This window comes from Hirundo rustica, chromosome 2 (assembly GCF_015227805.2).
Source record: "Hirundo rustica isolate bHirRus1 chromosome 2, bHirRus1.pri.v3, whole genome shotgun sequence".
In the NCBI taxonomy this organism is placed as follows: Eukaryota; Metazoa; Chordata; class Aves; order Passeriformes; family Hirundinidae; genus Hirundo; species Hirundo rustica.
The window spans coordinates 7,894,853-7,922,817 of record NC_053451.1 but is presented as its reverse complement, the minus strand read 5'-3'; the positions used below and the strand labels follow the sequence as shown (position 1 = coordinate 7,922,817).

Sequence of the window (27,965 nt, the reverse complement as noted above, 5' to 3'; positions counted from 1 at the left end):
CCATGATTACTTTGCTATTTCTTGAAACAATTACATATAAGCAAAAGTTGTAGTGAAAGGAGTAAAAAGTATAAAGCACACATAAAACAAACACAGGTGAAAACTCTTGCTCCACTCACCCCAAGTTATGACTTGTGGTCCCTTCTCTGCAGCGTCCAGATATAAAAATTAGCTGCTGACTATACTCTAAATGTGCTGTTACAAATTTCACATGCATAAGGAAAACTGAATACAGTCATTACACAGTGCTTTTGACAGAGTACCTATAAATCAGTTTAACAGATACTGTACTTTTCATCCAATTTAGTTTGAAATGAGTAAAAAACCAAATTCATGAATGTTGCAGCCTAACTAGCTACTATTTAGTTCATCAAGACTTTATAGCTGATTTTACATTTTCTAATTAACTCAAAAATTGTTCCCTAAAGAACATACATAAAACCATGATGTACATTAAATTAGGCTTTTTCAAACTAGCCTTGGGATTTACCTACTTCATTTTCACAAGGCATGAACTTGATCATTCCTCAATGTATATGAGGAAGCACATCTCACCATTTGTCATAAAACCTACAGCCCCCATTAAATAAAACTTTTAAATGCATACTGCTATAGCATGAAACACATGTCAAGTGAACCAAGCAAACTGACAAAAGCTTAGCACCTCATCACAAGTAACCTGTTTTACAGTTATTTAGACTTAAGTTAAAGAAAATACTAGGTAAAAATAATGTCTGTATTTCTGATTATTTCATTTTATTTTCATTATTTCTATTATTACAGAAAACACTCCATTAAGAAGACAAGTGCAGGGAAAAAAAAGGAAATCCAAGTTTCTGACACAAATTAATACAACCTCCCGAATTAGTTAAAAAACAGCAAAAACTGTTTAAGAAGAAAGAAATCAGTATCTCAAAAGACTTACATTTACACTGCCCAAATTTAGACAGAATGAAGTAAAGACAAAACAACAGATGTAAAGAACTTACCACTATCTACATTAGCCACCTCTTTGTGTGAAACATGACATAAATTAATATGTTATCAAACTGTATAGTACATAGACAACATCATGATTTTATTTTATGTGTCTCTGTGCCGAGAGGGAAACATCTTAAAACAGAAAGCCTGTTTAGAACTCTATCAAAAAGAGGCTTCCCCCCTGTTTCAGAGTCTCCATGATGGCTTTTCCATTGGAAACTTCTAACATAAGAATGTAGGAAATTCATATAAATCATGATGAATTTGCCTACATCAACTTTACAAACAGCTCATCTAAATACTTCAGGGTTCCCACCCCCCGCCCCCCCCAGTGGTTAACATTCAAAATACTTGATGAGACCTTTGAATGTCACATGATTCTGGCTTCCAAGTGAGATATAAATACATGTAAATAAATGGTCTCACAGAAATAAGTGTCAGGAACACAGAATGAAAACATCCTTCAAAACCTGACAGTAAAAAGTCAATTTGTTCTAAAAATAGACATGACACAGACACACAAGTACAACTGCAAAATAACAGAAGTGAAGACCTTAACCTACACTGCACATCTTTTGTATGCAAAGGTTAAAAATTTATGTTTGGTATTCATTTTCAATTATAGGGATGTTGGGTGTATTTTCAAAGTTTCTGTCTGAAGTGTTCAGCATCTTGAAGTTTAGCATCCCAAACCACTGTATTAAGTGCTGTGGATTTCACAGATGAGTAGACCCAACACAGAAAAAACACAACCTTAAACATGAGTTTTACGGCATCAGTGTTATTAAGTGAATAATTTTGAAAAACTTTTAGATCTGAACAAAAACGACTAGAAAAAACAAATGTATAGCTGAAGTCAGAGAAAATATAACCAACAAAGGCTGGCTTCGAAGGTATGTAAAAATTAGTTCTTTCCAATTTTCCAAATGCTGGATTGCTGGAAGACAAAGCAGGACCTAAATCTCACAATAACATCAAAGTGAAAATGTGTTCAATATCTAGAGGATAGGAAATTCATGGAATGGGGAGTAAGCTAAAATTAAATATAGGGGTTATGAGTCTGATGATGTTTAAAACTCTCAAAAGCCATTTATTACAGTTAAGGGGAAGCCATCACTCTGAGGTCAATGCAGTACCATAAAGAAAACACAATAACACATTGGAGCAATTCAGAAGCTGAAATAGGTCTCATTTAATGTAATGATGCTGCCAATGCAGGACAAGTAAGATTGAGAGGCCTTGATTTTTCAGGCATTTGAGACTCTTGGGTATCCCATTACTCTGCCTTTCCAAAATAACACAGGCCTTTCATATCACCCACAGCACATCCAGCAACTTCTTCTGGATGTCTTGGAGCATTTAAAGAAGAACTCTGTGCTTACATTCAGGCAATTTTCAACCTACTGTGACTCCGGGAAATCTGCTAGCTTTTTATGGATGGACACGACACATTTTTTCTTAGATGATCTATAATGATAAAAAGTATGAAAGGTTCACAACAAATTTAAAAGCTTTGTCAAAAACACAAATTCAGACAAAATATAAATCCATGTGTAAAAATGGAGCTTAATGTGGTTGTGCTAATGTTATGACAGATGAAACTGCAGTAACAGGCCACAAACTACCACATTTAAAATTCATATATGTTTATGAATATCCCTTTTTTCTTTGTGTTTGGCTACCTTCATCTTCTCTTCACAACAGCTCCATTTAGCTACCCCAACTCACAGTGTACACACACAAAGATCTTCAGAACAGTGTGATACAATAATTCAAGGGACAGTTGCACAAGATCAGACAACTCTGCTCAGCAACCACTCCTTTAACTTTCAGTTCCTGTGTCTAAAGCGGACTTCAAATCCATATATGAGCATTTAATTTAATTATGATGTGCTCCCATAAGGTGTCTGCCTCTGTTTCCACTAATTAGGCTCAAACATTAGAAATAAAAAGCCATGCGTCATTCCTTATTTTTCAGATATTTATTTTGATTTAAAAGCATAATCTTATGGAATAGTTCTTTAAAAAAAAAAATTTAGACGTATTTCTGCTGTTTGAGAAATTTGTTATATAATGGTTTATAATTTATACTTGAGCTGTGGAAAGGAAAATGATGAAATTATAACTAAATAACTGATGAATATATGGAAGCCAATAAATTGCTCTGAAACACTGTATTATTATTTCATTACTTTAACAGCTTGAAAACACTTAGAATGATTCTTGGTATATGTGGCTTTTAATACAATGATGAAATTAAATTGGCCATCAAACCAACAATAGCTAATAAAATGAGAGAGTGGACTAGCTTTATAAAATATATAAATATGGAAATGTCATCAACTTGTTATATAAGGGCAATAAGCTATTATTTCAGTATTTTAAATCTACAATATTTCATCAGCTTCAGATCTATTCATTTCTGACACAAAATTATCCAAATATAAAAGCCACAGGAATACAGATGGAAACATCATCTCACCTCATTAACAAGCATCTGACCTAAAAGCAAGTTCAACTCAAAACATAAAACATGGCCAGGATAAGATCTTAAAGACTCCCTAGAAAGTTTATATCACATGCTGTAATAACATATGAAGGTTTTTCTTCTACATGAAATTTATTAGAAATGTACCATCAAGGTACTTCCCTCTCTCAGTTGCTCTAAAAGTACATGAAAATGGAAAACAACTGCTTGAATACCAAGATTTTTTTAGTATAATGTAGAAAATAAAAGTTTATATTTTTACTTTTGCTGTAGGTAAATAGGGGTAACCATGTAAAAGCACTACAAATTTACAAGACTACTAAAGAATCTGACCCAATATACATTGGACACATTGCTACTGTAATAAAACCTGGTTTCACACTATTTCATTAATGCTGTTTGGTTTCAAAGAGAGATCCTGCATTCAAAACACCACTACAATCCTGCTATTCTCTTTTTCTTTAAATTTTACATCCTTTTCTCAACACCCCCGAGTTGCTCCAGTAATCACAGAGTTGTTTAGGTTGGAAAGGACCATGGAGTCCCACAGCTAGCCCAGCACCATGCTCACCACTTTACCATGTCCCCGAGTGTCGTATCCACATGTTTTCTTGAAAGCTTCTGAGGATGGCAACCCCATGACTTCCCTGTTCCAATGCATGAGCACTTTTGCATAATATCTAATCTACACCTCTTCTGGCACAACTGGAGGAAATTTCCTCTTTGCCACTTGTTACCGGGGAGAAGAGACCCACTCCCACTGTGCTACAATCTATCAGCTTAAAGTACCTTTCCCTGTACACTCTGGCTTGTCCTATTCATCCACAAAAATCATCAATCCTGACTTTAGCATCTAGGATAGAAACACGGTTCTGATGATCTTTTGCCAGTGGACAGTGTAAACTGAGGCCATTTACAACAGCAAATAAAATCACATCACCCCCTCACGAACACAGAGGAAACCAGAGAGCAACTCCTCTCTTTCTCCAGGTCAGCACTGGTCAGTGAGAGAAGCACTGGCATCCAGAGGCAGTACTTCAGTATGTTTGGCTCCTAATGCATAGGACCACAGCAGATAACCACTTTCTGATAACACACTGCAACCTGCTGCAGAGCCCAGGACTGGAATCAAGAGTTTCTTGCCTGAAAGTTCACTTTAAAGCAGCTTTAGATAAAAATACAAAAGGCCTGATGAAAATTTGGGATCTAACAGCATGGTAAAGAACATTATTCTGTAATTGTCTCACTTTATCTGACAGATTTTCAGAGGCCAGATAATTTTTTCTCTTTAGGAGCCTCAGAAATAGAAGGCAAGAAATGAAGAAAAACAGTTTCTTCACTAGTGCCTCACTCCTCTTGCTCCTGCACAACCCTGTAACAAAGCTCAGGAGAGGCAGAGAGGAAGTAAAGGAAACAGAAGCTCTTAACGTAACACTTCAGCTTCCCCAGCTCAGGAGTACCTTCCCAAACTGGTGGGGCAAGAAGCATGGGAAAATGGGAGATCTTTCCAGAACTCAACTTCATCTGAAAAACTTTCATGCTGCTCCAAATAACCAAGAAATTGAATGTTATCTGTCAAGGTGCTTGTAGACTGAAGTTATTTCCTTACAGTGAATTGATTATAAACCTTGAAATGAAATTTTGGAAAGAATGGACAGCGTGTTGCTTCTTCCAGACTGTTTTCCTTCCTAAATTGCAAACTGGTTACACTAGAAAGAAAAAGTAATAGAACACTAGTCACATTATTCCTTCCCCCAGCTTTTTTTTCTTGATCAATTTATGATTACAATCAAAACTAAGTCAGCTGATACAAAGTTGTCTGGTCTGCTCTTTTTCTTCATAACGGTTTTCTGAAAAAGAAACCTGCTAAAGGGACAAGCATTTTAATCAAATAATGAAAAAAAGATTCCTTAGTTATCAGACATAATAGTACTTTTTAGGTGGTTTACATGTTTAACAAAATTCTGCAGACAAAGATGTGCCATTCAGAAATCATTGGAGAGAGATTTACTGGCTCTGTAAATATATCATGATATCATCTATTACAATCTAAACTTATGGATATTAAATATTTGCTCACAATTCCCACTTCTTTCCCCTTCCCTTTTCCCTCAGGGAAAGAAAACAAATTAAGACTAAAATACAATGAAGATATGAAAGAGGCAAAAGCCTATCTTCTAAACCAAGTCATGAAGTAATGCCTTGATTTTCCAAAAGAGGGAGATGCAGCTCCATTTGTGATTTAAGTATTTCAACTGTATTGCAGAACTTCTGAACATCTTTAACTAGTTTACTAGATTAAGTTAAAAAGGAAAGTTCTTGTTCTTTTTTTCTATTTTTGTGCTTCTCTTAGAAAACTAGAAGAAACCAGTATTAAAAAAAAGAGAAAACATTGTATTATGTATCCAAATAAACAACTAATTCAAAAGATATAGCCAGTAGCCTAGTATTAAAAAATACCTATGCAGATAAAAATACCATAGAAAAATCAAACTGTCAAAATTCAGGAAACCATAGGAGAGTTGTTAAAAATGAAAGCAACATCACACAGAAACATTCCCAGTTGATATTAACAGTCAAGTGTATAGAAAATACTTCACTTAATCATCCAAGTACATGGCTTTATAACTGTTACATACCCAGAGGTGGCATTATTTGGTATAAGGGACAGCCAGTTTATTTTCACAAAGGGAAAACACATCTGTGCTGACGGAAAGCATTCAATTTTTTGTTTCAGTCTGGAATCGTGATTCTGAAAACCTTTTTCAAAAAAAAAAATTTTCCTCCCTATGACTTAACCAGAAAGAAGTCACTATAACAAGAGTATTGAAGCTTAAATACTATAAAAATTTGTATACATCATATAGAAGAATTCCCATATGTAATTTATTAGTCTCTTTGTTAAGAGGCTTGAGGTACAAGAACATGGTTTGAAAAGCAACCATAATAATAAAGCACATTACACATAAAATAGTGTAACTTATTAGAGTTGTTTCAAGCCATGCTAAGTAGGAAAGAAACTGATGAAGTATGTGATATGGGTACCCAGGCATTAAGTATTACTTATCCTCAATTATAAAGCATTTGTATCAAGGACAACTGCTGCAGAATGCACCTTGCAACTGGGTGGCTGTGCCACACCACAGAGAAAGTCAGGAACTTTCCCTAGAAATTGATCCTATCCTCCAAATGAAAACAATACCCATGAGAATCACAGCCATGATTATATATTCTTAGTATGGACTCTCAAATTCTGTTTCAAGACCCCTTCTTTAAGATGTCTCCCTCTTTTCCCCAAGAAAAAAAAATACATCACATTTTGCAAAAATGTACACCTAATAGTAATTGAAATAATTAGTCTTCTGTATGGATAAGCTAAAAGTTAAATATCCTAAAGTATTTTTAAATACCAAAACTATCTACCAGAGAATCGTGCCATCTTCAAGCCACAGCAGAACTAAGCCTGCCAAAATAACTGAACAGGAATATTCTGAAGTACTGAACTCAGTCTGCAACGAAGGCTCCAAAAAACAACAGTCCACTGCTCTACAATGGTTCATTGGTGCTACAACCTCTCCTATGAGTCCATGAGGAGTTGAACATTGTTTACTAAATCCAAACAGGGAACGTCAAGAGACCACTGACCTCCCAATGAGATAACAACTCTTCCTGCCGGCAAACCTCATCTGTAACCCAAAGAAGTCTACAATAACTTGCTGAAGGGTCACAGCTCACAATCACAGAGTGAAACATGAAGGGTACTGCCACAAAATTCATGTTCTACTTCCCATCAGCATGACTTATATCCAGAAATGCATATGGTACATTATTTAAGTCCTGTTTAGTAACTTCAGAATCTGAGGAATACATGTCTGTTTCTTCTCGCACATAGAGTATGTACCATGACACTTCAGAACACTTGCTTCATTCACTGTTCAAATGTGCAAACCTGGTTATTGTTTGTTGGGTTGGGGTTTTTTTTGCATCCTACAGATCATTTAAGATATGAGATTTCAGTGATATAGAACTTAGCAGACTGAGCAAGGATATTCTCTCCTCCCCCAAACTAAGGTAAAAACCAGAATAATTAGAAGTGTTTCTATGTACATGTAAAGAAAAAGCAAACATTTCCTCAGGAAGGTTTCCACTGAAATCAAGTTTAGTACCTCTGCTCAGGGTACCCAAGACTCCCTTTTTAAAAGCCATATGACTGCACATAACCTATCATGATAACAATTTCCCCAGCAAAGGTTTGGATTCCCCATCTATACTTAAGATCCAGCTAAACAGGGTGCTGGGCCATCGTTACCAGGCCATGCTTTTGTCAGGAATGGTTGGCCCAGATGATTTTTGAGGTCCCTTCCAACTAGGTATTCTATGTTTCTACTTACATCTTAGAACCCTGAAAGTCCGTCTTTAACATCTCTGTCCTCAGAATCCTAGCCATAAGCCTGCCATTATTAATAGATTTCCTGGGTTTTCGCATTCTCATCATAAACGTTTTTGATTGCAGACTGCTTGAAGTGCGTGAGACCTGAGCTCCACACCAGACTGGTACTATGCTGCTGCACCTCCTGATCAGTAGAGTCAGCTGCAACACCATCTATTTCATCAGTGACATTAATTACACTTGATGAATTTTACTAGCAGTGGTTCCCTGACACAGACTAACCTACCTGCTCACCATATTTGATTCCTTTTCAAGGTTTACAAGTTGAACACAGAGCATGCAGACCTACTATGAAGTATAGGACAGAGTGGTAAAAACTGTAAGGATTAAGTTTTAAAACTATTCTTCACAACTAGCTTTCATCTACCCAGCACCTCATGAATACAAATATACTTCTAGGTACTTTCAATCATGATTAAGAAACTCTTAATTGTTCTGACTCAATGTAGTTCTTCCTCTGCACACTTGGATATTAAAAGGGGTAATACATTTGGACTGGCAAACTATTAAAACCAACCACAGCAAACAATTCTGTACAAACTGATGAAAGAACTGCATTGTTCACCCTTGCCTCAATCTTGTACTGGCCTTGGCACCTACAACTCCTGTTCAGCAATCACTGAAATCACTCAAACATCCAAGAGTATCAGTAGAAAAATACTGTGGTAACAAGTGCACAAGTTATCAAATCTAATCACCCCATTACAATACAAGATACTCCCTCAAAAAACTAGAAACAGCACAATTTAAATACATAGAATATATATATATACACACACACACACAGATATATGAAGAAGAAAAGGGTACAGACTTAACAAATAATGGAATGTAGAGTTTTATAAAAAGTTTCTACCATTTTCTGAGGTGTTCTTTCCAGGAAAAATACATGAAGTACAATTCATGCATATTCAAGTGATATTTAGTTGCATATATAGATTTCATGCACCCATCCAGCACACTGTTAGCTAAAGTGTCAGGTCTGGTATTAATTTCAGAAATCACATATCTATTGTCCTTACTAGAAAGCTGAGCAGTCACTTCTATTTTAATATATCCTCTCCAGCTCACAAAAGAAAATTTAGTGGTTCTGCTATACAGATTCTTTCCCTAGTTAATGTTACAGGGCAGCAGGTAGCTCTATCATAATTGCCAACATTTTACAAATGATTTTGCCGTATTTTCTTATTTAGATGTGTGAAAATATTTTAGAACTTGACCACGAATTTGGAAATTATTGTTAATTAAGTTTAAATTCTTAAAGGATTCAAATTGCCAGTTGTTTTCCATTTCCTGTGTTGTTCTTTGGCATTCCTGTAAATAATATTAAGCAAGTTCCCCAGCACACATCCTAAGATCTCCATTTTTACCAACACTATCCCTAAACTCCACTGATGCTATTTCAAAATTAGGATCTTGCCAACTACAGTGAAAACTTAATTTACAGGTACATTTAAGCAGTTGGAAAAGTCATTTATGAATAACAGTAAAAAGACAAAGAGCAACACTGATTAAACTCCTGCATTAATACAACCACACATGATGAGGCTTGCTATAAAAGTCTATCCATGATAATTTTTTAAAAAAGCTTGCTGTGTCCTGTAAAAAGGTAATTAAGAAAACCAAAAATGAAGGAAAAGAAAACAGTAATTTTCCACCATAAAAGGTAAGAACTTGCACCCCAACCGCTATCACTGTAAAATGACAAACACGCTGATGTTTAAGGAAAACATCTTTCAAACTACCTAATTAGAAATAATGAGAGGTAAAAAGGCTTCTTTTATTAAAGGATAGCACAAGATTTTGGGTTTAAATCGGTACTCACTTATGACATCTGTCAGAAGCTTAAAAGTCAGCACTACCCTACCACAACAGCAACAATATTTGCTCACTTAACTCCCTCTAAGCTCCCAACCGATCCATGGGAAAAAGAAAAAAGATACCCTTTTCTAGCAGGTAACCTTACTTTGAAGATGGACGTCAAAATTCACAAAGGAGTCACTCGGCTATCAAAAGCATCCATCTCTTTACACAGGAAAGTGTCAGAAGATTTATACCAGGTTTTTTAATTACTCGTTTTCTGCAATGTTTATATTTACTTATGAAAAGACTGCCTGAAGAGCTCCAGTAGACAGCCTGCTACTATTGAAAACAGGCAAACATTTGACCTCTGCTCCTCATTTATTTTCCCATGAAAATATTTTGTGGCCTGATCTAAATTAGTGTCACCGACTACACTCCATCCATTTCCCATTCTGGCTTAGATATTACTTATTTAAAAGAAATGACCTTGCTACTGTTTCAGAACTTGGCATTCACCTGTGTGGAACTGAAGATCAGAAGAGTAGGCAGAAGATAAATATGGAGAAGACATTTCTTCCCCGAACAAATTAATCACCACAATAATGTCTGAAGCTGACTATTGTAACATAAGTATTTAAAAATCATACTGGTAAAAGCAACTTTTAAAGCTGTGATTCTCTATTGCTTCTTTGGTAAAGAAAAATGGGAAATGCTTTCACTACTAGAAAGATGTCTGTTGCCTACCTGCAATCTGCATAGCAATTTCTGTCTGCAAACAATATTCTCAGCTTCTACATGAACAATAATCATCAAAACTGTGTTCAAACACACAAAATACAGACATTTATGAACAACCATAAATGTTTGAACCACACAGCTCAAGGAAAACTTGCGTAAAAGCAGAAGCTCCCATTAGTAGAATGGGAGAGGATAAGATCAGATGTAGCATGAGGGTAAGGTACATGCCTACCATGTGAATATTCCAAAAGCATTTATGATAAACCATCTTTGAACTACCTTAACTGGAGATTTTTTTTTGGTTTTTTTTTCTGTTAGTCCCATCATCTGATTACATCACTAGTACACATTGTGAGGTGTTGGATTCAGTCCTGAGGGCACCACAGCACAAAAACAAAGTGTAAAGAATGATTATTAGTACAGCTGGAATAGCTCCATATGGATGGAGACATCAATTATAACTACATGCACTCATGAATCAAGTTTCTAAATATTTGGTCCTTCTTTTAAGGAATATACTCCAAAGAAAATTTGTTTCACATGCAGACAGGCAGTCTTGCTTCAAAAGTCTGTTGGACAAAACAGGCTTTTGAAGTGTCAGTGACAGCCACATAAATTTGTCTAAAATTGACCATGGAAAACACAATTAAAGTGACAGAGTAGAAACAGCCTAAAACAACCAACCAACCAACCAACCAACAAAAAAAAAAAAAAAAAAAAAAAAAAAAAAAAAAAAAAAAAAAAAAAAAGAGGAAAACTCACATTCTACTCTGCCAGTGGGTATCTTTTGATCTTCTGGCTTTTCAGAAAACTCAGAAGTACAGCAAATCATCTTGCAAATACACCAGCAAGTGCAATCAGTAGTGATTCCGCATACTAAACAAATTATATATAATGCAATCCTTGCTTTATGGAGTTTATATTTCAAAGAAAATGTTGAACAGGAAGAAAATATTATCAAGACCTGTACTTCAAACTAAGGAGATAGGACCAGTAATTATCCAAGAGAAAAAAATCATCTTACATCACTCCAAAAGCATTTAAGAATCTATGGTTTTTTTGCTATTACGTTAACAATTATCAACACTCATCGTCATTCACACCTTTTATCTTTACAAAGAGCATAGAATATTCTACAGTAGATGAGTCAAGAGTTTTGTAGATAAAACACAGAAGGTAAATTTAGCAGCAATCAAAAAATCTAATCTACTTGCATCACAAAACATGAAAAATATTAAATAACCATTCTGCACTCTCATACCTTGCTGCAAAAATCACTGCATTTCTGAGTTGCAGACAACTTTTTCTTCCCTACTCTGTAAAATAAAACCAGCTTACTCCTTGAATGATTATTCCTAAATTTCAATTTATCCTTATTTATTACTGGGATGATTTTATAAGCAAGCCATAACAAAAAGAATAAAGATAAGCATACATACTGAGTAAGTATTTCCAGAGCATTTTTATACATATCTTTGTTTTAACAGATATCTTGTTTCTCTAAACTGATTTTCAGCAGAAAAATGAGGATTTTTAGAGTTTTGTTGATGGGATCTCTGAAAATGTAGTAGTATTACACAAATGCTCCCAGTTTATTAATTTTCTTAGTCTATAGGTGTCTACAGGTAATTTCAGTACATTTCTTTCCTTTACTACTTATGACTGCCCTCTATTAGCACCCAGTATCTCTGAAACTCAAGCTCTGTGTGCAACAAAGCACATCTCTGATTTAAATCAATATTCACCTAGAAATCATCAGCTCTGCTGTTAGCTGTCATTAGGTGAATTTGCACTAAGCATACAACTCTGGATTTTGACAGCTCAAAGAAATTTTCCATTCATTTCTGGAAGAAAGCATTTTAAGTTCATGGACGCTCATGAAATACAACTGTGCTCAGTTTCACTTACTTAAGCCCTCCACTCAATACTCTGAATTCCCAAAGGGTAAGTAGAAGTTTTACAAATCTGCATGCAGCATTAACGCAACAACAACAAAAAAAAATCACCTGAAAAGCTATGATAAAAAGTATTGCAAAAATTACCAAGGTACTGAGAATTTAATAGAGCTTAATAACAGGGACTTGCATCAAATAGAGAAAGATTTTACCTATACATTACTTAATTCTTCTTTTTCAGATTATCAGTTTGCAAACTGTTTTCCTCTTATAACATGGTGCAATACCCTAAAACTACAATTCAGCCACATAGTTCTGTTCCCAAAATCTCCCATCTCTTTGTTATGCTTAATGTTTCACTCTTTTAGGTCACTTTGCTCAACTAGATGAACTGATTCTGCTTCTTAGAACAATTAGAAGATAATAAATTTACTTAAAAGGAAACAAAATGGACAGTAAATGAATAAGAAGGGTTACAAGAGCTAGAGTAAGTCTAGAATCGACACCTTTAGCTTTGATCCATGGGGTACGGGAGAATGGCCATCTTCAGGTGGAATGAACAACTCCCACTTCCCATATTCCAACTTCTTATATGGGTGAGAAAATGGATTCCAGCCATCTGAAATATAAGAAATAATACTAAGTGTTCATCTTAAAATGCATCTAATTACAATTCAAAGGTGTAACTCTGAGTTCCACCTTTCTCTGAATAAACTTCAGTGAGAGCAGGCACAAATACTTTTATAGCTGATACTGCACACAGATTCAAAAGGGGTAAAATTAAATGCCAAAGTTTTAAGTCTTCTGGAAGATTCTTCTGTCATTAAAAAAAATTAACTAAAGCAAGGTTAAACCCAAGGTTAAATTCAAGATTCTTCATCCTCTTTGGATTTACTGAGAACTGGACATGCAAGGTCATTATGGCCTGAACAACACCTGCCAGGGAGGTCTGGAGTGTTTGTAAGCATCCTATGAATGGAATGAAGACACCATTTCTGAAATGACACACTTCAGCAATGGAGTCATTTCTAGGCTAGAAGGAAGTAACAAGATAAGTTTGAAAATTGCCTTTTTTTTCTTTTTGCCTTGAAACATCTATTTCACACAGTTCAAGGCAACAGACTCAAGCTAAATAGGAACCAGTCAACACAGAAAACTGAATTACAAGATATTAAAGCAACACATTAGTCTTCCTTCATGCTAATCTATGTGCATGCCATAGACTCTTGTAATTAAAAAAAAAAATAAATACATATATATATAGGAAAAAAGCCCACAAACCAAAACTGACACATCATTGAAAGAAGAATAAGCAGCCCTCAATTTAAGAATATTAACTCAAACTTGGATAAAACCACATTGCTACTAAATATGTCAGCGTTAAAAACATTTCAATAAAAATCTGGACAGTGACAGTTAAACTGAAGCAGGATCATCACTTTTGCCACCACGGAAATCAGCAGGGGAGGTAGAGAAATGAAGAAGTTCTATTCATAAGCATATGTATTTTCCTAAGCACCAGTAATCACAAGTATTATCTGCTGTGCAACAAAAGGATAATCTTCCCTAGCAATGTATGGATATGTTGAGTTTCAGAGGAAGACCAGACTACTTTCAATGTTGCTGGTTGCATTTGCACAGCTGTTTAAACCCAAGAGCTGCCAATTTTTAGTTAAAGAAGGCTGAAAGATGCAAATTAAACAAGACCACACAGTGTGACAAAAAAAACTATGTCAGAAAAATATTCTGGTACCTACTCATTTTACAGTGGAGAGTAAAACAGAAATACAATTAATTCAGTATTCTATTTAGATGATAGTTTTTATCATGTTTAAAGTATTTGGATAGTGGAGCCAAATGACACATATTAGCAGAGGGAAAGTATTTATAAAACTATTGCTTAACAGCATAAGAACTTACATATTAGTAAGATTTAGATGGTTCCTCCCCTTCGGCTTTACACTGAAGTTTCAATCAAGAAAAATAATTACACAAACACTGCTAATACCTACTAGGATCAACATCTGGGCAAATAAGTAATACCCCTTACTAAAATGTCTAAACTACAAAGTATAGACAGTGTTTATACATTATTTTTTTTTTTCAGGGCATAGAAAAAAGATGTAGAACACAGCACTTTAAAAAAGGTTGGGGTTTTTTTATTATTTTTTAAATTTTTAAAACATTATTAACAGCTATACTGTCTTTAATAAACATTCCAGGGAAAACTGAGAAAACAGAAGAAATATGAAAAATGTAACAAAGATGTTAAAAAGTTGCAAGAAGTTTGCTTTAAAAACTGGTTAGGATTTATGATAGTCAAGACCCATCTTGGGGGGACTTACTCCAAATTCTTTCCATCTTCTTCCCCCCCAGATGTCCCACCACCTTCATGGCTTCTCATGAAACTCTTTCCAATGGAGCTACACCTCTTGATTCAACACACAAACCATATATGCCAGGTGATGAATACTGAGCAAAATTAAATGTTACAGCAAAAAAGTCTTAGGCACATTTTTTATAAAACTTACCCAGGGGAACCTGCAGGGAGTTAATCATGTTCACCAAAACCACTGCCTTCTTACAATATAAATATTCTCATCACCTCTACTAAAACCACATCTCTTCTGTCCTTCAGAGAGGGAATGGTTACATCTGCCTATCTATTTAAATCTCTCTGCTCTCCACAGACAGATTTGATAATTCCACCAAAGTTGCCCGAACTTTCCCCTTCACCTGCCAGCAAGGCCAGATGCTCCTGTTAATCCCTCCTGTTCCCAGCCACAGTCTGTGACTGCAAGCCTGTGGCTCATGGTTTAAAAATAAATGCCGAGCAATACCCATCTGCCCCAGATGGTCCTACTTAAACCCACTGTTTACTAATTACCCCTGGAGAGGAGCTCACTTAGAAAGATTATGACAGAAAACATTGCTTTGTATTAATGCCAGAGGCATAAAGAACACAGAGCACCCTGAAAACTGAAGATTCCCTTCAAAGATAGAGTGGCTCATGCTTCTCTCAGTTTTACTGCTTGGTTTCCTGATTTTTCAGCAAAACTTAGCCAAAAATGCCCGAGGGAAGAAAAGAAAAAAACCAAACTCAACTAGCCAACAAGTGATTAGTAGATTATTATGAAGATGAAAAACAAAAAGTCAAAAGAAATATCTTAGTTTGAGAACAGAGACTCCAAAGATTCTGCCAACAACTACAAGCAGGGAAAGGCTGAGAAGATTACCAGCAGAAGTTCAGATAATCAGCTTGAACAGGTATTGGGGAAAAGGATACCAGCACAGAATACCCATAAGCCATACAAAAAGGCAAAAGCTTCTGTACAAAAGTTTGAGCCTCAGTTATTGCTTAATCCAACACAGAAGACATATTTGATAGCCTATTTGATACTTTGTTTTGTCTCATCTCTATGATTGGATCTTCCAAACCCAGCCAATTATTTAAACATTACATCCTACCTCAGCAACAGGAGGCACAAGGGAACTTCTTGTTCAAAACGACGATGTAGCGGTGTGTTTTTAAGATTTGTTGATAAGTTTTGCGTATGTTTTAAAGTTCTCTGTAATTTGGTTTGTTCCTTGTACCCCCCGATTTTCCCCAAATGGTTTTGTCCCCAGGTTTGTTATATAATAGTCCGTTAAATGTCAATCATCCCTACCACACTATCCCGGTTGTCAATCCCCTCTCTCTCCCCTTGGGCGCCCTGTCCGTCATTTCGGGGCCCTTCCCTGGGTTCTAGAAAGATCCAGGAAGGGCGTCGAGTGATTGGTGGGTGCCCGAGCAATCTCCTCCCTCCCTCTTGGGATTGGACCCCCATCTTATGGTTAACACCCCCGGTTACACCCCCTCATTTTCCCATTGGCTGACCCGTTGTCGCCTCCCCTGAACCCTCCCCCGGTTAAAAGTTCTCGCACAGCTCTGCTCGGGGCTCTCTGAGAGCAGTCGCCTCCCGAGGTAGAGCTCCGTTCTATGCTCCCCAAATAAACCATCTGTTTGCACTGCTCTCAAGAGTCGACTTCTTCCTGCCGCCATAGTCGTGAATATATCTTCAGTCCTGTCGCCCGAGGGGGAACCAAGCACCCACGGGGAGGAGGTAGCTTGCGTGCCTTGCTGCCCCGACCCACAGAACGCCAGCCGCAGTGCCTCTGAGCTAGCCTGTGGTCTGTGCAAAGCGACAAGGCACCACGACACGACACCCTTAGCATGACAAAGAATCATGAAATGAGCTTTAATGTAGAACAGAATTCAAAGCTATAAAGGTCTGGGTTCTACCATTTGTGACAAAAACTCAATTTAAATCCACATTTCCAGATAAATGACAATTTGAGCGACTTCCTGTTCAATCTCCTGATTTTGTTCTCACATTGACAAGGATATAGGCATACACCTCTGAGGCTCATGCCTGAGCTTGGAGTTTCACATGAGAAATTAACACCGCACAGAGGAAACGAGTTGTTCTCTCATATTAACCAAACAATTGACCTTATCCAATACAAGAACTGTAGCTGTTTTTTCAAAAGTGAAAAAGCCTTTCTAAACTAAGGCTGAATACCCAAGTGAAATCAAATCTCCTATATCAATTGTATTTCCACATACTTTGTGATCAACTAAAAACACCTAAAGGGAACAGAGTTCAGCAAACACTCCTTGAGGAAAGTCTATCAGACAAGTAGCAGCTCTGACAAGTGAAAGAGCATCAGAATCCCAGTATCCCAACAAGATACCTGTATTTCACTTGATTAGAATATGAAATCAGAACATAACTGGAGAGATACTCCAAGGACACGATTCTGTTCTACACAGTGGCCAATTAGGTCTTCCTCTCCCCACGTTAATCGTTTTTAAAGCAGATTAAGTTAATGATCCTGCTCTTGAGCTGCTGGAAATTGGGCAAACAGCTCAAGCAGTGACATAAAAACAAGTGCCATTACTATCCAGATAGGATGTTTCCTTGTGTATTAGTGACACCTTATATTACAGTCTACTGCTTTCAGTCATCTGCACCCACAGAAATATAACACTGTTTGACTTTACTCATCAGACTTTTTTCAATAAAAATCTTGGAAGGAAGCCGTAAGAAATTCAGTATGCTATCATGACAGTACCTAGAAGCTATTTGAGTAAAAATCTGTAATAAAAAAACCCCAAAACATTCTGATACATAAAGTTTTTAGTCAGCTGTCAGATACTCAAATTATAAAGTACAGTGCCTTAAGGTGGTCTCTTCACTCTGAAGGGATCCTGTCAGTGTTCAAATAACAGATGAATATCCTCCCAGAACCAACTATCCTACCCTTCAGAAAGCAAACCAAACAGACATTCCAGACTGATCAACATGTCAGATCACAGTTAGCTGGGAAGTAGGGAAGGGAAGACAAATAAAAGAACAGAAACCACAAATGTAACAATGTATTATAGCAAATGCTGGCTTTCAAATTAATGTATGCATACTTACTCTCAACGTTTTAACACCAGTAGCTTTCTTTTTAAAAGAAGGAATTGTTTACAGATAACCCACTGAGCCTCCGCATGACCAAATAAAAATGTAAATGTTCCAATTCCCAAATAAATTCCATGGGTTTCTCTCAAAACTCACAGTTCAGTGACTTATTTTGAAACAGTCAATTGTAAGGCAGCAATAAATTGCCAGTAGTCACCAGGTTCCTCACTGATAGAGGACACAAATGAAATATTCAGTGTTATCACTGAGAGCTTCTGAAGGAGCTGTAATGTTGATAGTGCGTCTACTATTGCAAATTCAGCTGACTAATTGCCTCATACACTTGATTTACTGAGATGCTGAAAGTACTAATTGACAAATTTTAATGTTTTTGGATGTTCATTTAATACTGCTTAGATAGAGTAAAGCATCATACTAGAACAACAACAAATACATTTTCTCTCCAATTATGGAGTTTTAAGAGACAAAGATAGCTCTGAAAGCATTGAGATTTTCTTAAATTCATGCTTTTCATTCTCCAATCCACTTACAGATTTGTGTGCTATTACTAGTTTCTGGTTGTTTTTTGTTTTGTTTTTTTTTGCCTCAAAATACCCAGTGATATTAAGATTGTTTCTAAAAATTAGAGTTACCCCATTCATCACAAGTTTTCCACAATAAGGTATAAATACCATCATTTGAGTCAAAATACCTTAACAGCAAAGCTTTTACTGTCTAAAGCATAAAAGTCATTCACAAAAAACTACATGTACACGACTGAGGCTTCACACATATATATAATTACAGAAGTAAATTATTCATGTTTATCTTATGTATAATTCCTAAAAAAGATATTATAAACTATCAGCTTAATTATAAACTTGGGAAAAAAGTTCAAGGTCTCTGTACACAGCCAATACTTGCCATTTTAATTTTGACTAGTTTTTGATCCTTAAAAAACCTAAGATGAAATAGCAGAGACTAATACTTTGTGTCTTTACATCAAATATTAAGATAGTCTCAGACAGTATCATATTATTTAGGAAAACACTGCTATCCATCTCCAAAAAAAAGCATGAGTTGACAGGTTTTATATCATATATCACCATATTTCAGTTTAAAACCTAAAGAGCTTCTGTCATCTAAGTTCAATGTTTATTTCTTTGTCTAAGATTTCCAACTTCCCTTGATGTGGTTACACCATGGTTCTTTTTATAAAAAAAGTTTTATTTAAAAAAAAATCTTATTAAAAGCAATCCCAATATCCAATTTAAACACAATATAATCATAAATTTAGTCTGAGACTTTAACTTGCTTGAAAACTTAAAGGTTAAAGAGATTCAGTTTAATTAAATGTATCTGTAGCAATCTGACTCTAAATCTTAGGGTTTTGCAATCCAATTTCTCATGAGAATATCATTCAAGATCATATGAATTGAATGACAATCTTCCATTCCTCTAGTCTTTCAAGAACACTATTGTCCCCTTTGGGAATGAATACTTTACTATGACTGACTGATAAAGACGAGAAATAGTTTTTCCACATTACAATTTTATTTTTTTCTTCTTATTGCCATATTTCATTAATGTTTTGATACAACTAGTCTAAGATATTAGTCCTAAATTCCTGCTTTATATGATGTATTACATCAAATATTTTAAATGAAGTAGGATTTAGAAAACTATTCCAGTGTTTAGCTGCCCTATTCTGGTATATATATATACTTCTCCCCACCCCAATTTACAAATTAGAGCCTCTTTTCAAAATATTAAAGATATTATTAAAAGTCTGGTTTTAATATTACCATCTCTTAAAATATATTTTTAAAACAAATGCACTCTTGTCTTTAGCTGTGTTGAGAAATTTAACCTGCACCCATCCCATGAAAACCTTGAGCAATGGGGGGGTTGCAGCAAGCAGAGGAGAGACGAGGAGGAGAAATTTCTGCAAGTTAATACATATAAAATTGACCTATGAAAATCACCTGATCTAGCTGCCTTGCAGTCTGTATTGACACCTGAAATCACTATTATCCAGCAGTATGGGAACTATACATGATTCATTATTCAGTGTTGAATTACAGGACATAGCTGATTTCAATATTAAAATGCAAGAACTAGACTAACCTATTTATCAATGTCTATTCCAATAAAATGAGAAGCAGTATTTCAAGAAAAGCTACTTTATCATTCACTATGTTAATCATATCAAACAGGATCATGGCTCAAAACAGCATTGCACTAACTTTTCTGTTCTGTTTTGATGCAGAGAATACTTTCTGCATCACAACCAGGATTTTTCTTTTCCTTTTTTTTTTTTAATAAAAACCTTCTTAAAATAAGAGATTTTTTTCTTTCAATAGTTTCCTCAGACAGGGGTAAGGAATGGCCAAGGCTTAGTTTTGTGTTTAAACTGAAGTAGTCAACTGCTTCAAAGGACTTCCTTTTTCATAATGCTTCTTTGTAATATAAATACACTGAATAGTCTCCTAGATTAGTATTTTTGCAAAATCAAAGTCAGATAAATAAAACTGCATGCTTCTGAAACACAGTTAAATGAACACAATAACTTCACAGATAAAGTCCCTGTTCAGTAAGAACCAGCAATGAAGACCTGGTACTTTGGCAGACCTAACTGAAGAGAGAGTGGAGGTGAAAAGGAAAAACAGAACAAAGCTCCCGAAAACCCTAAAAAAAAAGGAGAACAAGGAACTGTATTGCAGGATTGAAGAGCAGTGAAGAAGGTCATTTTCATCTAAAAATTTTAGAACATAATTTGAGTGTAGCTAGCCTTCAAATAAGAAGCAAATTTATATTTTTTGCTTCAAATTCAAAGGTAATATTCTTCCGGATTCTCAGAGAAAGCAATGCAATTTCTCCATGTAATACTGCCACCTTACCATTCTGCAAACATCTTTCCTTCTTCTGCCCTCACAAAAACAGAGTAGCTACTCTTTCAGTAATATTTAGTTTGACTTTAGGCTACCATTTTCCAGCAGAGCTTACATCTAAACTCTCAGGATGGATGAGAACTTTGAAGGGCCTTGGTCCTTAGTTGTGTCTAAGTTGTCACTGTTGCTTGACCAGTAAAAGAAGATGAAGCTAATTACTTCACTGTTATTTTTGCTTCTCTGCATATAGTTTTATAAAAATCTAGTTATAAAGCTTTAAAAAGAACTTCAGAAGTTTAGATACAGCCTCAAGTTGCAGTGTGATCCAGTGTGACATGAGTAATTGCCTTTGGGGTATTAAAAAATACATAACACTGACCACTGATCTTCATAAGATACAGCAACATAGAGGAAAACATCACTTATTTAAGCCATGACATGCCTTTTTTACTATCAAAATTTCATCATTGCAACAAAATTTTCTTTAAAAGAAGAGAATATTGATGTAAAGCATTGTGCAGGGGAGAAGAAATTTTCCTAAGAATACTTACTGAAGTCACCTGCAAGAAACACTGCTTCTGCTCCAGGTGCCCACTCTTTGCAGTATATTCCACCATCCGCAAGTTGGTTAACTCCGAAGGTTTTGTAACTTTTCGTAAATTTATCAAGGCCGCCTTCGCTTTCCTCAATGTTCTTCAAACGGTTATAAAACAGAGAATACCTTGTAATGAAAACAGAGAACATTTTTGAGAAAGATTAGTAAGTGTCTCTCTTACATTATCAAGTGTAAAAGCAAAAAAAAAAAAATTAAATGAAACACACTAACACGAGATTCACTGCTCTCTATTGGAATAGGAAAAAAAAAAAGAAAAATCAAATACAAACCATACTATTTTTCCATGGTTGTTACACAGTCTAAAATTGCAATCTTTGCGTTTGTCAGTGCTTTCTCTACTTCACAGGGACATTTTGCACTTTCAGTCTAAAACTACAACTCCTGATTGGCAGCCAAGAAATCCCAGTATTACTACACAACAGGAGAACTTCACACTCTGAAAGCCTAGTACTTTTCCTTCCATCCTATTAATAACAGACACAGGCCTCCTAGGGAGAGCTGGATAGGCCTGCCACATCTCTCACAGCCAGTTTTAATAGACAGACAATCTCAGGCCATTGAAACATTTGCAGTACAGCATGTCAGCATAGATAAACCCATCTGGTCCTTGCAGAAAGGGGCTCATTAGGCAACCTCTTTACAGAGATCATCGGCAAGATTTCGCAGTCAGTCCCTGACACTACAACAATTTGGAAAAAAATACAGCTTCATAAAAGTAATTATTTGGACCATACCCTACTTACACCAGTAGGAACTGAAATGCCCTAAAACCTCTAACACAAAACTTTGCCTATGACAGCTTAGAGTTTTTTGATATATTTTGTTATGTTTTCTCCAAGTAGGTTTCTGGAATTGATGGTAATATCAGTGGGACAATATAAAAAGACAGTCAACGTTGACCCCTAAATTACGAACTATTTTGTGTAGAAGCACAGCTAAAAGCTGCAGTTGAGCATTTAATTAATCCTACCTGTACAGTTTTTTTGTCGTTTGTTTGTTTTCAGTAAGACACTCCTGAGGTAAATTAGAAATGTGTTTGTCTATTCGTAAGTGGTAAAGAGTCTTCTGAAGTGTATAAAAACTAGTAAGAACCCCAGCAAAACCAAGCTTGTCTGCATTATTACACATCCTACGTTTTGCAACAGGATAGAAACAGTAAACCAGCACTATGGAACAGCACCTTGGTGCATAAGAAAAAAGAAGCAGCATTCTGTTTGCAGTGCCAGGAATTAGAACTCTGTGATTTGCTGCAAAGTTTTGATTCTTTTGGCACTTAATTAGTTCAAAGTAGAAAATTAAAATGTCTAATGACTAGTTAAAGTAAACAGCACTACCTGCATTAATTTAGAGTACTATGACTACTTTTAAGGTTAATCTCCCAGTGAGTTTCTATTATTTTATTATGAAGACAGATGATCATCTTTAAAGCGAGAAAGATTTGAAAATGCCACCAGAATACACTGTAGCAAATACACTCATAACTATTTTTGCCCATCCACCTGCATTATTCCTTTAAAATTTGCTCATGGGTATAATCCTCAGAAGTGCATTACTAACTACTACTGCTCTGATAATCAATTTAATTTATGTCCCTGAAGGAAATATTTTGTCAGATTTCCATCTATAAGTGTATTATATACATATACAAACTCAGTTGACTGACTTAACATTTCAAACAACTGCAATCACAAAGATTTATATAAAGCTTAAATACAGAAACATAGGGCAAGTCACAAACAGCCTCAGAATTTCAACATGTATCATCTGGTCAATTCAAATTACTCTATTTTTGAAGGGTTCTCCTTGGGAAAAAATATCAAACAACCACTATAGTTTCAAAATTTAAGTCATTCTTTAAAAGATTGTATGATATAAGAAGTATAGTTATATACATATAGATATATATTTTGTGTGTGCATATATATATATATATATATTTATATATTTTTAACTGGTTAAGGAAAAAAATATAACAAGAAGTATATTTGGAGAGTTATCTGCAAATTCCTATTTCTCTGCCATACATAAACTGTTTCAAAATTGCTGCCTGTCAAAATTGCAACATGTATTGCTTTCCTCCTTGTTCCACTGTGGCTGAAGCAGGATCTGTTTTACGCTAGGTAGCTGCTGCAACTTCAAAGATCTAACTGAAGCAATGAGCTTGACACAGGTAAAATAGAAGAGGGGGTTTTGAAATATGTTATCTAACAAAAATTATTCTTTTTTAAACAAAAGTCAGTCACAAGCCCTTGAAAGCTGCAGAAGAAGGAAATGGATCCTTTATTAGCAGAGAAGAACAGCAGGCCATAAAGGACTGAAATATCAGTGCAGAAAAGAAAAAGGCTATGATTCACTTCACATCACCTACAGGTGCAGCACATGCCAGTGGCCTATTCCTCTTCCTCAACATGATCCCTCCCTAGGAATCAAATCCATTCATCTCATTCCAAAGAAATAAGCATCTGAAAAATTCAGGATTAGAATGTGGGATGGATGAAAATAGACTTTCAGAAAACAATTATGTGATTCTGTATCTTTGGGAAAAAAATAGTAATAAAGACATGGTAAACTCTTGATTCTTGTCATAAAAGCACTAAGAACACCTGTGGCTTCAATTTTTGTCTTTCAGTAAACTCAGAGTTTAAGCAAACCATAACACAAAGAGACCGCAGTATTTAATATATGAAATGATCATGAGTGTTATTGTAAAAAAGGACTACTCTTTGCTCACTTTGCAAGATCACATGCTCAATAAATTCTTTTTTGGGGAGAGAGGGAGGAGAGGCAAGAAAGGGAACATATTAGAAGAACTGTTGAGCAAGGATGCATAACATTTTTACAATAATGGCTTTTTATACAGGACAGACTTGGAACAAGCAACACATCATCATGTACACTGAGTAAGAATGCTCCTTCTATTTGTACAGATGCACATTGCTTTTAATAGACTAAGTTAATTCAGGTATTATTGCTGCATCACATTGCAGAAATAAAGATTTTTGCAACAACTAGTGTTCTCTGTAATTGATTTAAACTTATAATCTTGAAAAAATTTATTCTTTTTAACCACCTCCTGAGATTATGCAGTAAGGAATTGTAGTTTGCTCAAAGCTCACAAGAAACCTCACCAACTCCTGGAATGGATCAATTACTTTTGCTACGAACTATTCCAAAAACTCATCTCAGGAGATGAAATACATCTGGACACAGAACAATATTACTTGTCACAGAAGGCCTTGTAAAACAGCAGAAAGACCTTGTAAAGCAGCAACTGCTGTAGCCATTTGCTCCTTTGAAGGAAAGGACTTAGTAAAGTACATGCTCATGTCCAGATTTAGGGAACTTTAAGGTTTTACTTTCACAGGTATTTTGGCTTCCATTTCTACATTATTAAGGCATGTTAAACACTGGTTGGGGTGTTGTTGTTTTTTGGGTTTGTTTGTTTGTTTTGTTTTTTTTGTTTTGTTTTTTGTTTTTTTAATCTTCCAAAGTTACACCCTAGGATTACACAAAGAAAATTACAGGATTTTTTTTGTTGTTGTTCCAAATCCTAGTTCTAATCCATACCAATTCCTAATATTTATATTGTTCACTAATAGCACACAAGTCTTAAAACCAGAGATAAAGACTTAATTAAGACTACATTTTGTGATTTCCTCTTCAACACTGAAACTTATGTCATGTTCAGCTATGCATATATATACTAGTATGACATATGAGAGACTCTGAATGCATTTCGTATGTGAAAAATCTCAACATTCTGGACATGGGAACAGTCAACATCAGCATCTAGAGCTGTAAATCAGAACAAAAGACTGAAGACTCTGCCTTTATAGATTTCAAGTTCTCTTAAGAGACTGCAAAGTCTCTAAGATTTTGCAATTTCCCAGCATTAATGTTGACACTGATGAGGATTACAAGGCAAAAACTGTACCCAACTATGACATGAAAAGTACATCAAAAGTACAACCATTACCTTTGGGATGAAAAAAATCTAAACTGAGCAACCAGAGGATCCACAGAACTTTCGAGCACAGCATGTGAAGTGACTGAAAGAAGTTGCTGGTGAAGTCCTTACTACAGCTACAGTAACACTCATCTGAGAAGTGCAGGCAGCAGAAGGGAGGCTGCTTATGGTGTACTGCTGGCTCTTGGAGTTTTTATGAAAAAGCAAGGTTTTCAAGTCCCATATTCATTCATCTAGCCTCTGTTAATAGTTCAATGGTTCTTAAACCTGAAATTGTTGTATTCAGACTTACTGAAAAGATTTCAGCCTTAGCATTAGCCCAAGAACACTGAACACCTAGATTGAAACAAAGTACTACTCTATTACTAAATGCTTTTATACCAACATGCTTGGCCTCCATCCTTATTTCTGTGTGAAACGCTGATAATCATAAGCATCACCTGAAACACAGTCACAATAGTCTTTTCCTATTATTACTTTCATAATTTGTAACACAGCATTGCTTTAAACCCCATGCTTTATATGCAGCTTTGTTTAAAGCCTTACAATAGAAGTGTGAGAATTGGCTGACTTTCCATAGAAGCTGGATTAAAACATCAAACATGAATTACTATAATGGCTACCCAGTAAACAAGTATCCTGCCAATAAAATAACCTTCCAAGTGAACACGTAAAGACAGTATTACATCATCACTTCAAGAATTGATATGCCAGGTGAGCACTTATTCCTCACACTTCTATCACTGAAACACCCTCAAATATTTTGTCTTATGGACACCTATGCAATTAAAACTTATACAGTAGAAGGAAAGAGTTCTCAGTTTAACGCAAAACTACACAGCATTATACCAAAAAACATAGTGTTCTATTTATTTTGCAGCTTTGATATAAAAAACACCCCTGGTTCTGCAGTTCCTATAACCACTGAGTTCAACTACTGAACCCATTAAAAAAGTCTCAGGTTTATGTTAAAATTTTTAGCCTCAATACAGAGCATAAGGAAAATAAAGCTAAGCTTCTCCTTCCTTCCCAAAGTCAACTGCTTGATTGAAATAAGACTTTTGGCAGTTTGAAGAGTCTGATGGTAAATCAAAGCACTGAGTTAGAGCTCCACATAAAGCCTTCACATCTTTATTCTTCCAAGCAGAAGAGGTACTAACTCATAAAATAACAAAGAGGTTTTGTAGTATTTCAAACTTTTAAATTTAACCAGATTAGCTTTAATTTCTTAGGCATCACAGGAATATAAAGAAAAACTAACAGAACCAAAAAGGCCTTGGCAGCATAGAAGATACTTTCATTTAAAGAGACTGGTGCTGAACACTAAAATGGCTGCAAAACTTCAAGACAATTCTATGCCCATTCTCTCGCTCTCATTTTTTTTCTACAAAGCTGTTGTTATTGCAGTTTATAGAACAGCCAGACTGTAAGACTTGTGGTGACAATAATGAAATTAATGATTTTAGCCCCTCTTCTGCTTATGATGCTGGTTTTAGTAGCTATTCATCTCAGATTTTTGTCCACATTAGCTTTTTTGTCATAGTTTATTTCTACAGTATTGGCCCAGTATTAGTACTAATTTATTCAAAAGATGAAAGCAAGTAAGACAGACTCTGATAATGGTATCTGGTATCCATATGCAAAGCCCAATTCTGCAGATACCAAAGGGAACAGGAAATGAAAGAAAATACCCAGTAAGATACTCTCTGTAAATCCATTTTCCAGCAAGTACAAACATTTAAATTAATGTCGGGGTCATGGACCACAGTCCATAGCTTTATGGGGCTGTTCACAAATTACCTCTTTCTAATATTGCTGCAATCACTTTGCAGATGCAGCTACAAAGACTTTCACTGACACCAAAGCCAGTGCATAGTCCCTGGTCAGATTACTGAGGCCTCGATTCTCATCTTCCCCTTTACTCTGTAGCCAGTTATTCCCTCAATCTCTCATTGCTCAACTGCTTAGAAAGCAATGGATTAAAGGCAGAAGTAGGAGAGATAAAGCTCTTCCTAAAGCAAATTCCTGTTTGCAGCTTCTTCATTTGTCCCTAGTGAAAATATACCAAAACAGGAGCCTTGGGTTTTACTTCATTCCTTTCTCCACTCCGTCACACACTTTTCATTTGGCTATTCAGAGTATTACACAGAGTAACCACACTTAAGGAAAATAGGAAGTGAAGGCACAGTAAATCTTGGGTAGGTATGACTACTTGAAAACAAGAGATTTACTGCACTTTTAACTTTTAGCAATTTTATACTGTTGATTAAGTTGATTGACTTGCACTTTCTGCAAACAAGTCCTGCTTCATTCAAGAAATCTTTTTAATACACATTTAAATAAATAGATTAAGGAACACTGACAACATGCAACTCATGCAGCCTTTTGAAGTGTTAGAACAATTCTGAAAGAGATGCTTTAGAAGCACAAGATATGAGTGGATGATGATTATAAAGATCCAGGAGATTACCACTTAATCTTCCTTTTCTGCAGGTTAAAAGTAAAGTTGTCACATGTTTCTGAGATCATGATCTGAAGAAGTTTTCCTTCTTCCTAGCTAAATCTGAATTCCCCAGCTGTTCTAATTGCTCCATTCACAAAATTGTTCATGATGAAGCAATTTGCCTCTCTCCAACATCAGAGGCAATCTAAAACACTTTTAGCTGAAAACTAAGGCTTCTGCAGT

The 27,965-nt window shown here is 35.6% G+C and overlaps 1 protein-coding gene across 3 annotated transcripts in view; it reads right to left on the bottom strand.

The window, feature by feature from the left end:
* The window catches only part of GBE1 (1,4-alpha-glucan branching enzyme 1), a 139,506-nt gene that overhangs the window by 83,670 nt on the left and 27,871 nt on the right, over positions 1-27,965 (bottom strand). For all 3 annotated transcript variants that reach the window (XR_009207541.1, XM_058419287.1, XM_058419288.1), the window contains exons 2-3: positions 21,248-21,417; positions 12,862-12,974 (exon numbers count right to left, since the gene is read on the bottom strand). Coding sequence is in view for 2 of the 3 variants with exons in the window: in XM_058419287.1 (XP_058275270.1) it covers positions 12,862-12,974; positions 21,248-21,417 (283 nt within the window). In the remaining variant the exon portion in view is untranslated. The remainder of the gene's footprint in view (positions 1-12,861; positions 12,975-21,247; positions 21,418-27,965) is intronic.